General features: G+C 45.9%; 1 protein-coding gene across 3 annotated transcripts in view; it reads right to left on the bottom strand.

Moving 5' to 3' along the window:
* The window catches only part of Vps39 (VPS39 subunit of HOPS complex), a 45410-nt gene that overhangs the window by 7863 nt on the left and 22106 nt on the right, over nt 1-15441 (bottom strand). For all 3 annotated transcript variants that reach the window (XM_060372164.1, XM_060372165.1, XM_060372166.1), the window contains 5 exons: nt 11235-11364; nt 3497-3639; nt 1116-1259; nt 514-655; nt 316-402 (listed from right to left, as the gene is read on the bottom strand). In XM_060372164.1, coding sequence (XP_060228147.1) covers nt 316-402; nt 514-655; nt 1116-1259; nt 3497-3639; nt 11235-11364 — 646 coding nt within the window. The remainder of the gene's footprint in view (nt 1-315; nt 403-513; nt 656-1115; nt 1260-3496; nt 3640-11234; nt 11365-15441) is intronic.

Here is a 15441-nt window from a genome sequence, read left to right as displayed (position 1 = left end):
GGCCACATACTAAAGGGCATCACTGTTAAACTACTGAGGGTTTCTGCTGTCAGGCAAAGGAACAGAACTGAGAACTGACCCGACTCAGGAACAGAGGGAGACCAGGCCCACATGAACAGGAGCCACCACCACAGCTTTTAAATGTGGGGCTTAGGGCTGAGTGTGCTAGCACATGCCTTTAATCTGAGCACTCAGGAGGCAGAGGGAGGTGAATCTATAAGTTTGAGGCCAGCCTGGTCTGCATAGTGAGTTTCAGGACAGCCAGTGTTACACAGTGAGAACCTATCCAAAACCCACCACCACAACAGGGCTCACCCAAGTGCTGCAGATACTGCACTGTCCGCTCATGGCCTTTCAGAGGTGAATTTGCTTTCTTGGACTGGTCCACTAGCACCTGCAGAGCTGGCCACAAAGCCCAAGAACAAACCTGTAAGCCTCTTCCTCACGTGAGATCAACAGATTCAGCCAAAGGACAAGAGGGCCCTCCCCCGAGACTGTGGAGGGCCCTGTCACCTTTCTCATGGAGCCCCTTCTTCTCATACAGGATGATCAGCTCACTGTACTTGTGTGCCTTCTTCAGCACATGCTCACTCTCCTCAATGTGACAGTGGTTGTTCTCCAGGCGCAGCAAGGGAGCCACCAGGGCCACGTTAGTCTGTGGAGAAACAGGATGCTGACAGGTCATGTGGGGCAGCAGCGGAAGTCCTTCCTGAAAGCCCTGCCCTCTGCTTGCCCAGGCCTTCTCCAGGCTCAAGGGACATAACAAGCAGAAGAAAATAAATGGTCCTTGTTGCAGGATGACAAGCGGCAGCTTCTAGAGAATTTGTACCCAAATTCTGGAGAATCAGCATGCGTGTCTCAGTGTTCTGGGAAAAACAAAGAGGTTACTCTCCTTGAGGAATTACTGTGCCTGTTAAGCCTGTGGTCCTAACCTCAAATTTACTAGCAAGGAACCCCAGATGGATATCTTGCCTTATCCTCTTAAGCACAGAAAACACTAAGACGTCAGGCAAAGGCTAGGAGGTCTCCATCACCGAGGATCTCACTCTTACATGGCAGTCTGCACAACATCCCTAGAGCGTGAGAGGAAGGGCTGGAGTGCTGTGGCAACTCACGTGGAGGTAGCACTTCAGCAGGGTGGTGTCGATGATCTGAAGTAACTTCTTCTTGGACTTGATGGTGGGAGTGCCTTCCATGAGCGGGGAGGTGCTGGACTGGTGATCCGAGTCATTCAGCTTCTTCACCAGCTGGCTTCGTTTCTGAAAATGGCAAAAACGTGGGGTCAGAGCCAGGGCCAGGTCTCCCTTCGTCACCTGAGTTAATTCTGAATGCCCCCAAATCAGCTCTTGTCCACCACCCCGCATCTCATAGCAGCACGGATGTGCCAGAGATCAAAGAGCATGACTCACACTGCCACGGACACGGTGCTAGCAGTGATGTACTCCTGTGTTTCCGCACTGCTAGGGACCCAGCCCAGGGCCTGGCTATGCCAGGCAGCACTTTACCATGGAGCTACATCCCAGCTCTCCACTAAAACCCCACCCAGTGCGCTCGGAGGCACAGGCCTGTAATCCCAGCTACTCAGGAGGTTAAGTGGGGAAGCTCATAAATTCAATCTCAACTTAGGTAATATAGTGAGACTTCAACTCAACGTAAATAAATGAATAAAAGCATAATCTTCAGATAGTGCAATCATCTAGTTTATACTTCTTTGTATGTGCTGAAGCCCATGGTCCTTGTTTAGCAAGGTACTGGTACTGCTTAATTTCATGCATTTTCAATGTCACTGGGGACCAGGAAAAAAAAAAAAAAGAAAGAAAAACAGAAAAAAGAGGGTTCTTTGCTTTCTAATGCTGAGATGGCAGAAGCTAAAGGCCACAGGCTTCTGGAAATACTATATCCCACGTACTATCTTCACTTGGCCCAAGGCTCCAAAGTGTGAAAAATGAGACAAGCCTGTGTGCTCCTTTCAGGCTGCCAGTCAGAGAGGTGTATTCTGGAGCTCAAAGTCAAGGATACACCAAGGCGGAGCTGCATGGTCAGACCAGCTGACAGTCTCTGATCCTGAAGCAGCAGTGAACTGCAGCATTGCAATTTTCCCAGAGATGCTTTTCACAGCCTACAGGGATACCTCCAACACTAGCTATAAAGTCTCTGACACGAATGCATACACAGGAAATAAGCAGGACCTATTTGGGCCACATTGTGAGTTCTGAAGCTGCAGGGACTTGGAATATGATCCAGTTGGTGAGTATGCGTCTGCCGTGCCCAAATCCCCAGCATCTCGTACACTGGGGCAGTGGTGTACACCTGTAGGCCCAGACTTGGGAGATGAAGGTAGGAAGATTAGAAGTTCATTTTTAGCTACACAGGGAGTTCAAGGTCAGCCTGTGCTACATGAGACCCTAGCTCAAAAAAACTGAAGCTTTACAGAGAGGGAAGTTATATAGTGTTGACTTTAAACTTTCATTATCATCCGTCCATAATAGTAAACTGAAAAAAAAATTAGACCATAAACCTTTATTATAGAATAATTATTGACAAGGAAAGACTTTGCCAATTTATGGCCAAATGTCAAGCCGTAATCTATAAAACATAAAGTATACTTTGATTTTTTTTTAATTCGTAATGAAGAAATTAATAAAAACAAAATGGGCGGGAGAAATGGTTCAGTAAAAAGAGTACTGGCTGTTCTTTAGAGGACTCGGGTTTTGTTCCAAGCACCCACATGGCAGCTCACAACTGTGTGTTACTCCATTTCCAGAGGATATGGTGCCCTCTCTGTCCTCTACCGACACCAGGCATGCACGTGTCACACAGACACGCATGCCAACAAAGCAGCGTATATATAAAGTGAAAATGAATAAATCCTAAAACAAACAGAAGCTAGCGCATGAACACACATAAGAAACCAAGCAAACAGTGCTAACGCGTTGGTTCCTTCTCTGGCTTATCCTTTTTGTTTAGTCCAGAACTCATTACGTGAATCAGGCTGGTCTTAAACTCACAGAGACCCGCCTTCCTTTGCCTCCTAAGTTAAAATGAAAGGTGTGACCACTACGGCCCTTTGGTTTATTCTTTCTGTGTTATCCAAACTATAGGCATTTCCCCCGCACAATCATGTCTGGACAGCGGGGGGCTTCTAGGGGAGCGTCAGTTAAAGATTTCTTAAAAGCGTGGCTCCAGGCGATGTCCTCTACCTAGCAGTATATAGTCAGCACAAATTGGAGTCAATGGGCTATTTTTTTTTTTTTTTAATGAGGACACAAAGGAAGAGGCTTAGGAGGAGTTAAGGGTGAAAACGATCACAATACATTGTATGAAATTCTCAAAGAATTCATACAAATCTTTAAAAGACAAAAATCAAAAGCTCAACAGGGCATTAAGTTGGAGGCAGCAGACGGCCCATGCCAACTTCCATAGCACTTGCAGCCACAGAGAAGCGGAGAGCCTGCTCTGAGGCAGAGGCTCCCACACACCTGTGTGGTGGGCCTACCTGCGTCAGGTAGTCAATGAGAGCTAAGTGAGCCTTCTCCAGTTCAGCACCAGAGAGTGTGGGCAGCGGGTTAGGGTACTGCAGCTGCTTCCTGTAGTCTGTGGGCAGTAGGTCCGGGTACAAACCCATCACGTGGGTGGGATCTGCAAGAAAGGCAAGCATGCATCCTTAGGAAAGGAACCCAGAAGTTTAGGGAGAAAACACAACATGACTATATGGCAGCACTGTAAGTCCCAGACCGATGGTTTATTGTTTGTTTCATTTTGGGGGTTTTATTTGTTTGTTTGTTTTTTGAGACAGAGTCTATGTAACCCTGGCTGGTCTCGGCCTTCTTAAGTAGACCAGGCTAGCCTCAGATCTGTGGATTATTCCTGCCTCTGCCTCCCAAGTGCTGCACCTGTAGGCATATAAAAGCATGTCTGGATGTAGAGGAATTTTAATTGAGAACATGGCTGCTCTGGCAAGAAATCACACCCAAAGACCTTCCAGGTCTGTGTGATTTGGCTGGAATACAAATATGCCTTTAATCCAGGAGACGGAGGCAAGCAGATCTGAAAATCTGAGTTCAAGACCAGCCTACTAGAGCAAGTTTCAGATAAAGAAAAGTTTAGATCTAAGTGTGGTAATACATGCCTTTAATCAATGAAGATAACAATATTTTGTAGAGGGAAACACCCATGTTTGAACGTGATGTCTGAGTGGCAGAAACAGTGATGAATCAGAGAAAGATTTGACAGAATAGGATATGCTCAACTCTCATGAGAAGAGAGAGGAAAGTGAAGCTACATAAGGAGCAATGAGAGAGGAGACAGTTTTTATTGGGACAGAAACAGAGAATCAGGTTGCAGAGATAGAACTCAGGTGAGGACCAAATGAGCCAGAGAATGAAGAGCCAGATTAGAAAAGAATGCTAGAGTTAGTTTGAGGTCAAGCAGAGCAATTCAGAGACTGAGAGAAAAGCCAGATTGAATAAGTCAGCTGTGAGAGGAGTTTGAGCCAGAACAGCTGAATTGAACGAGGCAGCACAGAGCTCAAAATGAACAAGAAGGGGTGAGCTTATTAAGAAGTAAATCTCAGAGGCTGGAAACATTCTAGGCCTAGTTTAGACTGTACAGAGGCTAGAAGCTTCCCGGACTAGACCTGGAAGCAATACAGACAGAGGCAATAAGCCTCCAAGACAACAATTCAAACAGGCAAATAAAAGTTACTTTTATACCTGTATTACCCCTCAATCTAGGGAATGAGACTAAGTTCAGAAAATGAACTGAACATTGTATGTAAATTTCATTAAAATGTCACAAAACAGCATAACATTAGGATTAGAACGATTTATCAACTGTTTAAAAGAAGCAAACCTTTCAAAATTTGCAAAGAAAAACTGATATTTAAATGAAAAAGACCTGACACAACAAAATTGTGTGCGTGTGTGACACACACACACAAACACATACACAGTAGTTTTTAAAGTAATAAAATTTAATGTAATGAAATATATTAAAAATCAACACAATCCAGTATCAAAGAGGTTTTTTTTTTTTTTTTTTTTTTTTTTTTTACCCCTTAGAATTTAGTACATAGGGTTTATGAAAGAGGCACATTGGTACATTTACACAATGGAATACTACTCAGCTATTAAAAACAAGGAAATCATGAAATTTGCAGGCAAATGGTGGGAACTAGAAAAGATCATCTTGAGTGAAGCAGAAAGACACACATGGTATATACTCACTCATAAATGGATATTAGCCATATAATATAGGATAAACATACTAAAATCTATACTCCTCAAGAAGCTAAACAAGGATGACCCTAGGGAAGATGCTTTCAATCCTCATTCAGAAGGACAAACACGGTCGACATCAGAAGCAGGAGAAGACAGGAAACAGGATAGGAGCCTACCACAGACGGCCTCTGAAAGACTCTACTGATCACGGTATCAAAGCAGAGGCTGAGACTCATATCCAAACTTTGGGCAGAGTGCAGGGAATCTTATGAAAGAAGGGGGAGATAGAAAGATCTGGAGGGGACAGAAGCTCCAAAAGGAGACCAACAAAAATACTGAGCCCTGGGGGCCCTGAAGAGAATGATACCCCAACTAAGGACAATACATGGAGTGGATCTAAAACTCCGGCTCAGATGTAGCCCATAGACTCAGACTCCAAATGGGGTCCCTAGTAAGGGGAGAGGGGCTTTCTCTGGTATGAACTCAGTGGCTGGCTATCTGATCACCTGGGCGGGGGGGTACAGCCTTGCCAGGCCACAGAGGAAGATAATGCAACTAGTCCTGATGGGACCTGATAAGCTAAGGTCAGAGGGAAGGGGAACTCTCCTATCAGTGGATTGGGGGAGGGGCATAGGGGTAGAAGGAGGAGGGAGGGTGAGATTGGGAGGAGACAAGGGAGGGGGCCACAGCCAGGATACAAATCAAATAAATTATAATAAATAATACTAATAATAATAAAGAAAGAGGCACATCATTTATAACTGCAATTTTGGTAACAATGCATACGTCCTTCGACAGCAGAATAAAGTCTGTTTGCTCCAGCTGGTGAAAGTGTTATCATATAATGCACACTGTAATTATGAAGCATATATGGGAAGTGTATACCATAATGATCACAAGTCTGTTACATGTGGAAAGCATCTATAATGAAGAAGGGACAAAATGAGTAATAAAGTTGGATCAAGATTTCCTAAACGATCTTCCTCCCATTCTTAAAACTTTTTGCACCAACAACATATACTTTATTTTCCTTTAGAAAATGTCAGTTCAGGAGGCAGAGGACATCTTGGTTTACAGAGCTAGTTCCAGGACAGCCAGGGCTACACAGAAAAACTCTGTCTTGAGAAACCAAAAAGAAAGAAAGAAAAGAAAAAGTCAGAGTGGGCAAAGGAAGGCCATCTCCCTAGTAATGGACATGAGTCCTTGAGAAGCTGACCAGAAGGCAAGTCTTTCCTGAGGCCTCCAGAACCTACTAAACCCCATGTCACAGTATCTGGCCCGTCTGAGAAGACCCTGTTTCTCAGGATCAGGATCTGTAAAGCAGTGTCAAGAATGGGCAACCAAGCAGAGCAGCTGCCAGTGCTTCATGGAGCCCCACAAAAGCCTGAGCTCAGGGAGGAAGGCAGCTGAGAACTGTGAGTGAACACAGCCCCTTCACCTCCTCCAGTGCCACACCCATGCCCATTCACACTCTACTGAACACTGTGTGATGAGAGACTGGGGACAGCTCAGCATGGTCAAGTCCCAGGTGCCAATCCTAGCATTGTAAAATCAAAAGGCCTCCCAATTGATGTGGATATAAACATGTTTCTGTTTTAATCCCGGGTGTGGGATGTAGGACTGATTTAGACGGTCCACAGCGGCAGACTATTTGCCTCATGAGGGCTCTGAGAGGAGCTCTTTCCCAGCTTCAGCTAGTTTAAATCCGAGGACTCTGGAGAGAAAATAAATGCCAGAGCCCAGAGAGGGTTGGGGAGCTCCAAGAAAAAACAAGGCTGCTGCTCCCCCCTCCCCCCGAATAGCTCCAGGTTGCTGCAGTCAGACGAGAAGTTGGAGATCTGACAGGAGGATTAGACTGGCTCCAAGGAACCCCATGACCCTGACCAGCAGGAAGCAGCTAAGAGAACTGCCCTCCTTCTTCCACTAACCCTCTCTCTCTCTCCTATTTGGTGTTGAGGTGTTGGAAGGGATTGGAGTGGAGTAGGGAGAAAGATATAAAAACTGTAAATAAAAGAGTTTGAAAAAATACGCCAACACACAATGCCACCTTAGGCATATTAAACTCCGAGTTCCTTTGTGGCCTTAAGGTTCTCTGAAATCTAGCTCCAGTGCATCTTTCTGGCAAGATCTACCACACACCACCAAATGGCACACTGGGCTCACAGGTCACTGGACACAGGGTGGGAGTGCATCTCCATGGTTCCCCGCAGATTCCAGTTTCCTTTTCATCCTTCAGAGCCTAGTCCACATCTTCTCTCTTACTTTTGTTTGGTTGTTGAGACACGGTCTCAAACTATATGTCCGGCTTGCCTAGAATTCACCATGTAGCCAAGGATGGCTTTGTACAGTCCCACTGTCTGAAATTCCCAGGTGCTGAAACAGTGCACAGGCTGGCTGGCTCACCATGTCCGACCTCCCTTGGTCTTTCTGCTCCTGGAGAACTCTATTCGGCCCCCAACCCCAGTTAAATTGAGTGGCTTCACATGCAAGCACTGTGAGCACCTGTGACACGCTGTAGGGCTGAGGGCAGTGTTGGCACGTCAACACGCTTAGGATTTGCTTAGAGAGGAAGGGGTTGGTCCAGGGTTATGCCACACACACAACTGAGAACACAAGACACTGGAGAACAAGGAAATGACATCCCTTCTGCAGAGAAAGGGCGTCAGGCAGCTCTACCCACTCTGCTCGCTGGCCAGTTCCTGAACTCCCTGGCATGGCACTCTTTCCACCTCATGTACATGTGCTGGCTGCTCCCTCAGCCTACAACATTCTTCCCTATACCCAGTATGACTCATGGAGACACCATCTGTCAGGTGGTAACTAAAATGCCCCTTTGTAGAGATGCCTAACTATTTCATATTCAACTGCAACCCAGAAAGACCCCTCAGGACATGAGACTGTGGAGATGAGAATATGAGTAGAAGAAAGTGGCAGTGGAGCAAACAGAAACGTCTGGACGCAAGCCATACTGCACGGGGGGAAGGGGCCTGGGGCTGTAGGCAGGTATTCAGCCATGTGAGCTTGTTCCCTGGCTCACTCTTACTGTGCCTCTCAATGGCTTCCTTACTAATGCTACGCTCCCATCTGTGGCATGGCATTCCAGGTTCACCTGAATTTGGCTACTGTGAATTAGCTTATGCGTGGGCAACAGTCCCACTGGTCTGTGGGTATTCTCCCCCAGATAACTAATGTTTGGAAATGATGGAGAGTAAGCTGGCTCACAAAGGAATGCTTTGGCCACCCCAGACCTAAAAGAAACAGAAAACCCCACACAAATACATTTTAATGCAAGCAGCAGCTGGTTAGCAGCTGCAAGGACACATTTTCTGCCGAATTAAGCCACCTGAGACAGCCGCTAGTATCAAGCACTCAGGAGGTCTGTTACCATGCCTCAGCACTGGCATGGCACACCGTCATAAGCCACTGGACTGGACTTCTGTGGTCTCAGGTCCTCATGCTCGTAACGGCCATCACCTAAAATCTGACTGGGTGACTTCTCCAGTCCCACCTCCCTTCTCAACAGTGTAGTGGAAGTTTTGGCTTCTTAAAAACTCAGTTATGCTGGATAAAAGGGAATAAACTGTAATTAATATAAAACAGTATTAAAAAAATCCTCAGTTATGTTATGTAAGCAAGTTTCTGCTTTAATCCTGTGTGGGATATGAGACAACTGATAACTGCCTCCTGTGGTACGGAGAAGGGTGGGGTCTTTGACAGCTTCAGTTAGTATAATTATGAGAGCCCAGCGAGAGAAGGCACTTCGACTTCAAGGAGATGGGCGGAGGAGGAAGCAGACTGCTTGTTGTGTTTGCTGTTGCTATCCTGACTACGGCATTGACCTAAAAGAACCCAATGACACTAAATAGCTGGGAGAAGACGTGTATGTCTCCTTTCCCTTCTAACCCTCTTTCTTTCCTATGTGGGGTCGGGGGGTTGGAAGAGAGGCAAAGGCATAAGGATCCCATAATAAAGTAAGTTTAAAAACAGCACCAACACAACAGCCTCCTATTTCCTTTGGGTGAGCTCCTTTTTGCAAACTGTGTGTATTTGTGGTTGCAAAAAAAAAAAAAAAACCCCAAAAGACAAAAACAAAAACAAAAAAAAACAAAAAAAAAGCCTTAGCTTTCAGAATCAGAGAGGCCAAACATATTTCTCTACACTAATACCGACTGGTAATGGGGCCATGACCTCATCTTGGTGATCAGATCCCTTAGACAATGAGAAGGTAAAGGGAGGATGATACGTACTGTAGCAACGCCCATCCCACACACTCCTTTTTTACAATGCTATTCCCCTTCCTCAACAGGAGTGTGGTTTCTCTTAAAACGTGCAATGACCCTTGTAAATCAACAAAATACAGAAGGCATCATAGTCACAAAAGACGCTAAGATGTGCCCTAGGTATCCTAGATTACATCCTCTGGGAAACGCGACCTGTTGTGCATGACACTTGATTAACTCCATGAAGACTCACTTGAGGACTGAGGACCCAGACGGCACCAGCTTGTCAGCCATGACAGTGAGCTTCCTTGGAAATGAACTGTCTAGCCGAAGACCTCAGGTGCTAGCAGAGAGTGACTTTTCAGGGGATGAGGCACCACGAGGATGGTAGGGCCAACACTTAAGGAAGTGGTCATGTTGGAGCAGGGTCACCCAGTCTGTTGTGGCTACAAACTAATTTCTGCCCGGCTTTCTGCTTTGGAAGCCTCCGGAGTTCCCTTTGGTACCGCGCAAAACTGATCCATGGACAAGCGGTGGTGGCACACGCCCTTAGTCCCAGCACTCGAGGCAGATCTCTGGTCTACAGAGCGAGTTCAGGACAGCCAAGCTACACAGAGAAACTCTGTCTTGAAAAACCAAACCAAACCAAACCAACAACAAAAAAATTGACCCTTCAATTTTATGTGTCCCTCTAACCACCACCTAGCAACTCACTCAACCCTGTTCAATTGATCAGACTCTAGTGAAATTACTCAGAACTGATCTCCATTACTCGTAATCAAAAACCCATGTTACTGGCTGGGGATGGATATGGAAGAAAGTAAAGAGGAGGAAGGAGAGGACAACAAAAGGACATGGAAGAAAGCCAAATGGATGTAACAGCAGCAGCAGACACAGGGTACAGGGCTCTGCTCTCTCCTAATGACCTCACAGAACCTTCACAGAACACTCTAAAAATGCTGCCATTATGCCTCTCTTACAGGTATGATTTGTGGAGGAGAAAGATGAAGCAGGGAGTCCAGTGCTTTGCATGAGCTCTGGCAGGCTGTCTATTCTTCTACTGCTGTAACATGACCAAGGCAACTTATAGGAGGAAGGGCTTATTTAGCTTAGATTCCGGAGGGATGAGAGTCTGTCACAGCAGGGGAAGTGTGGCAACAAGCAGACATGGTGGCTGAAGAAGAGGCTGAGCAGCCATCAACTCTGGCATCAATTGAAGCCCAAGCAGGAAGCAGAGAGTGAAAGTGAAATTTGGAAAGTCTAAATTTTCAGAGCTTGCCTCCTTCCTCCAACAAGGCCACATCTCCCAATCCTCCCAAACAGCACAACCAACCGGGGACCAGATACTCAAGTATCTGAGCTACGGGGGACATTCCAAACACCACACAGGCCAACTCCCGGGGGCCAGCTCCTCACCACTGCACTCTAACAGAGGGAGGGCTTTGCAGCACGGCCTATGCTGGCTCTCAACAACAACCTCTGTCTGGCCCAGGGACTTCTGTCTACCCCAACACTCAGTCACTACTAGCTGATCACATACAACTGTCGGACTGGATGACTGTTACCTCTCCTTAATGATGAGGACACGGCACTGAGGAAAAAAATGGAAGCCTGCATGAATGGGTGAGGCCACATCACATGGGGTAGGGCTGTAAGTGTATAACCACCGCGGCCTCTCAAAAGAGCTTGTTAGACTTAAGGCGGACTGTGCTGAGAGTGAGTCCTTCTGCTCTCCATCTTCCCGTCTCCCTCCTCCACCAGCAGTTTCTACCCGAAAGCCACACCTGCTTGTTACCTGTGCCAAGCTTAGCAAAGACCTGCATGGACTCATCAAAGCGCTTCTGGCAGAAGAGGTTGAAGGCATACAAGTTCTTGATGTGATGGATTTGCTGCTGCTTTTCGCTGTCTGAGTCATCCTTCATTTCCTAAGAAAAGACAGGAAAAAGAAAAGCTCACTTACTCTCCAAATATCTGCTTTGCTCATTCTAGGTGATAAAACACCCTAGGAAGCACAGTTACTACGATGTACAAGAGTGACATGGTGTCTACCTGCGCAGACTGCCTGACAACCTTCTTCTAATGAAACTTTCACTTCTTCAAACAGCTACAGTAAGACTTGGTTACATAATTATGACAATATTTACTTTAATTGTATGTATACAGGTGTTCTGCCTGAATGTAAGTCTGTGCCCCACGTAATCCAGCCAAGGTCCTCGGCAAGCACAACCAATGCTCCTAACCTGTGAGCCATCTCTCTAGCCCCCTACTTACTTAAATTTTTTTTTTTTTTTTTTACTTTATAAGCGTTTGCTTACATGTATGTGTGTGTACCACACACATGCCTGGTGCCTGGAAAGCATGAGAGAGGGTACCTGGCAATCTCATTATACTGTTAAGTAACTGCAATGAGAATTCACAGGGCTTCTACAGAGTGCCTAACTAGTGCCATTGAATCTATTAAGGCCATGACAGACAAGTAAAGAGGAAGAAACCACCACAGTGATCCTGGAGATCACTGAGGACATATGCTAATTACATGAAGGTGATGCTGGTATATATACAAAAAGACATTGTGGAGAGCTGGCCAAATCTTACCGAATCTGAAGTTACATTTAAAAACAAAACCTGCTGAGCAGTGGTGGGTGACACATGCCTTTAATCCCGGCACTTGGGAGGCAGAGTTAATGGGGTCTCTGTGAGTTCAAGGCCAGCCCGGTCAACATAGAGTGTAAGAAAAAAACCCAAACTGAAGCCATTTTGAATAAAACTTCCATTTTGAATAGGGGTCAAACAAAGTTTAAGTTTCCAAGACTTCCCTAGGAAACTGATATCCTGCTTGGCAGGGAGAGATCCTTGTTGGCAAGCCGTGACATGAATGGTAGGCAAGCTGCCCCGCCACAGTTGAATAGACCAACCAATAGGAACAGGATAAATATACCGCATAGGGAAATGTTCCTAGGAAAGTCTCCTATCCCTGACTCCTGACTGATGGAAAAATGTAATTGTAACTTGGCACAGATGTTTATGCTTTTCAGGCTTAAACTCTGTATCATTTTTGCGTGGGGGTGGTGGGGGTGGGGGATGTCACAGTTCAGTTCCTGAGTCTGTTCTACATCTCCGATCAATCAGTAGCAGCTTGATTACAATAAACTTTCTGTATTGACTTGGTGTTTGAGTTGTGCTGGATCCAAATGGACCCCAGGACAGAGAATTCCAGGACAGTGAGGACTACACAGATAAAGCTTGTCTCAAGAAAAGACAAGGCTAAGAGAAGCACGTGGGAAGGTTCCCTAGTGCAGTGAGCAGTGAGTTCAGAAGGGACTGCAGTTCAGACCTGACCTGGGACTTGAGGGCTGGAGTATGCGTTCCTGGCAGAGGGGCTTCAGAGCCTTGGGTGACAGAGAGCCCAGAATGCTCCAGGATGGAAGGACTGTGTGGCTTAAGGAGCTCAGAAAGATCCTGTTGGTGGCCAAAGGCTGTAGTTGAGCTGTCATCAGCTTTATCTCTCCTAGCCTTAGAGCTCTTATGTATATCCCTTTGCTCAGACGTTATCAAACTTCATTTTTCTTTAAAATGCTTCTCAGAAGACTAGTGAGGTGGCTCAGTGGGTAAGGATACTTGCTGCACAGGTCTGGTGACCTAAGTGTGATTCCTGGATCCCTTGTATAGGCAGAAGGAGAGAACCTACTACACAAAGTTGTCCTCTGACCTCCACACATGTGGCTTAACACACACCACACACACACACACACACACACACACACACACTATTTTAAACTAGGTAAATACATAAATAAAATGCTTCTCGGTTCCTTCCTTCCCCTCCCCTCCCTTTCCTAGCATCCCCCTAGTCCACAACTGTCAGTGCTCAGCTGCTCTCACACCATGTGTTGAAGCTTTATAAACCTGGCTCTGTCCTCCCAGATATTTACTGTACGCCTTCTGCTCAGGTCAGTGTGATTCCAAACGTCCATGAGCTGCAACACACCTGTTTTCGCTTTTCTTTCTTTTTCCATTTTTATACGTGTATGTGTGTGTGTGTGTGTGTGTGTGCGCGCACGTGCGCACGCATGTGAGATACTAGGCTGATGCAGGGAATCCTCTTCAATCGCTCTTCCACCTTATTCAATCAGGTAGGGTCTCCCAGTCAAACGCAGAGCTTGCTGATACGGCTAGTCCTGCTAGCTTGCTCTGGGGATGATCTGTCTCCACCTTCCAAACTGAAATTATAGGCAAGCTGTCATTATCCACCTTGGGCAACTGGCACACACGTGGGACATGCATACATGCAGGCAAAACACCCAAATACATAAAAAATATAAATAGTTCTTTAAAAAAAAACAATTAAAAAAAAGACAAAACACTGGGTTGGAAGGACGGCTCAGTCTTAAGTACTGAGATGTACTTAAAATGGCTTTATTATGTATACAGTATTCTGCCTGCATGTGTGCCTGTGCACCAGCAGAGGGCACCAGATCTCACTATTCATGGTTATGAGCCACCCTGTGGTTGCTGGGAATTAAACTCAGCACCTTTGGAAGAGCAGCCAGTGTTCCTAACCTGAGTCATCTTTCCAGCCCCCTGGCTTCAGTACTTAAGGACCTGAATTCAGAGCCTCAGCACTCGGTAAAAAGCCAGCCAGGAGCAGCTTTGTGCAACTACAATCCTTGTGTTGGGAAGAGGATCCCTAGACCAGGCAGTTTAGACAAACAGGTTAACTCCAGGCTCAAAACACAAGGTAGAAAGCGACTGAGGATGGCACCTAACATCAACCTCTATCACACGCACAACAGACACAAAGATGAATGCAGAATGCCAAAAAACAAAAAAACAAAAACAACAAAAAAGCTGACTCTCACTAGCCAGCAGAGAAATGCAAATTAAAACTATATCAGGATTCTAGCTTGCACTAGTCAGAGCGACAGTCATTATGAAAATGAGCAGCAACAAATGCTGGCAAGGGCGAAGAAAACAGAAAGGTAACTTTATGCACTGCTGGTAGGAAAGCCAACAAATCCAGCCACCGGGGAGACCAGTGTGGAGAGTTCTCAAAAACCTTAACCCTTGAGTTTCTACATGGCCCAGCTTCACCACTCCTGGGCAGGAAGGGCTTCAAGTCAACATATCCTAGAGACACTTGCATGCCAGAGTCTAACTGCAGTACCATTCTCAACAACTAAGTTATGGAACCAGCTTGGACGCCTGACCCAGAGGAAGGGAAAAGGAAAATGTGGCATGTGTACACACTGGAATTTTGGGTTCAGTCATAACTAAGAACAAAGTTCTGTTATTTTCAGGAAAACAGAGGCATCTAGAAATAAGAAATTGAGTTATGCCAGCCTCAGAAAGCCAATATACACCTTTCCCCCTCATCTGTGGTTCCTAGAGTTTATGCAGATCCATAAATGGCGCCCTATGCCTCCCACCCTGTGTGTGTGTAATATTAAAGTACAAGTATAGAGGACAAAGTATTGAGGACAAAGGAGACTATAGGTAGGAAAGGGGGAGAAAAGGGAGAAGAAAGAGAAAAAAGCGCAATGTACTCAACATACAATATTTCCATGTAGAAAAGCTTGAAAAAATTAGGATTTTAAAGTGGGACTTATAATTTAATTCAGAATTTACAAACACAAAAAGTTGCTTTTCAAAACAGCCAGCATGGGTTGGAGAAATGATTCGGTCCATAAAGTGCCTGCCCAGCAAGCACAAGGACCAAGGTTAATCCCCGAAGCCCATGTAAAAAGCCTGGTGGAGTGGTATGCTTGCAATCTCAGCACTGGGGAGGCAGAGAGAGGAGCCCCGGGGCTTGGTGGCTAGCCAGCCTAGCCTAACTGATGAGCCCCAGGTCCCACTAAGAGACTGGGGGCGGGGAGGGCACATGGAGAAGACAAGGTAGATGGCTGTCCTGAGGCACAACACCTGAGACTGGTCTCTACCCTCCACACGAACACACATATATGTACACACACACAAAAGCAGCCACCATAAGTTATTAAAAGTGA

This window comes from Meriones unguiculatus, chromosome 18 (assembly GCF_030254825.1).
Source record: "Meriones unguiculatus strain TT.TT164.6M chromosome 18, Bangor_MerUng_6.1, whole genome shotgun sequence".
In the NCBI taxonomy this organism is placed as follows: Eukaryota; Metazoa; Chordata; class Mammalia; order Rodentia; family Muridae; genus Meriones; species Meriones unguiculatus.
Note: the sequence above shows the minus strand (reverse complement) of the source record. Positions and strands in the feature narration are given on the sequence as shown.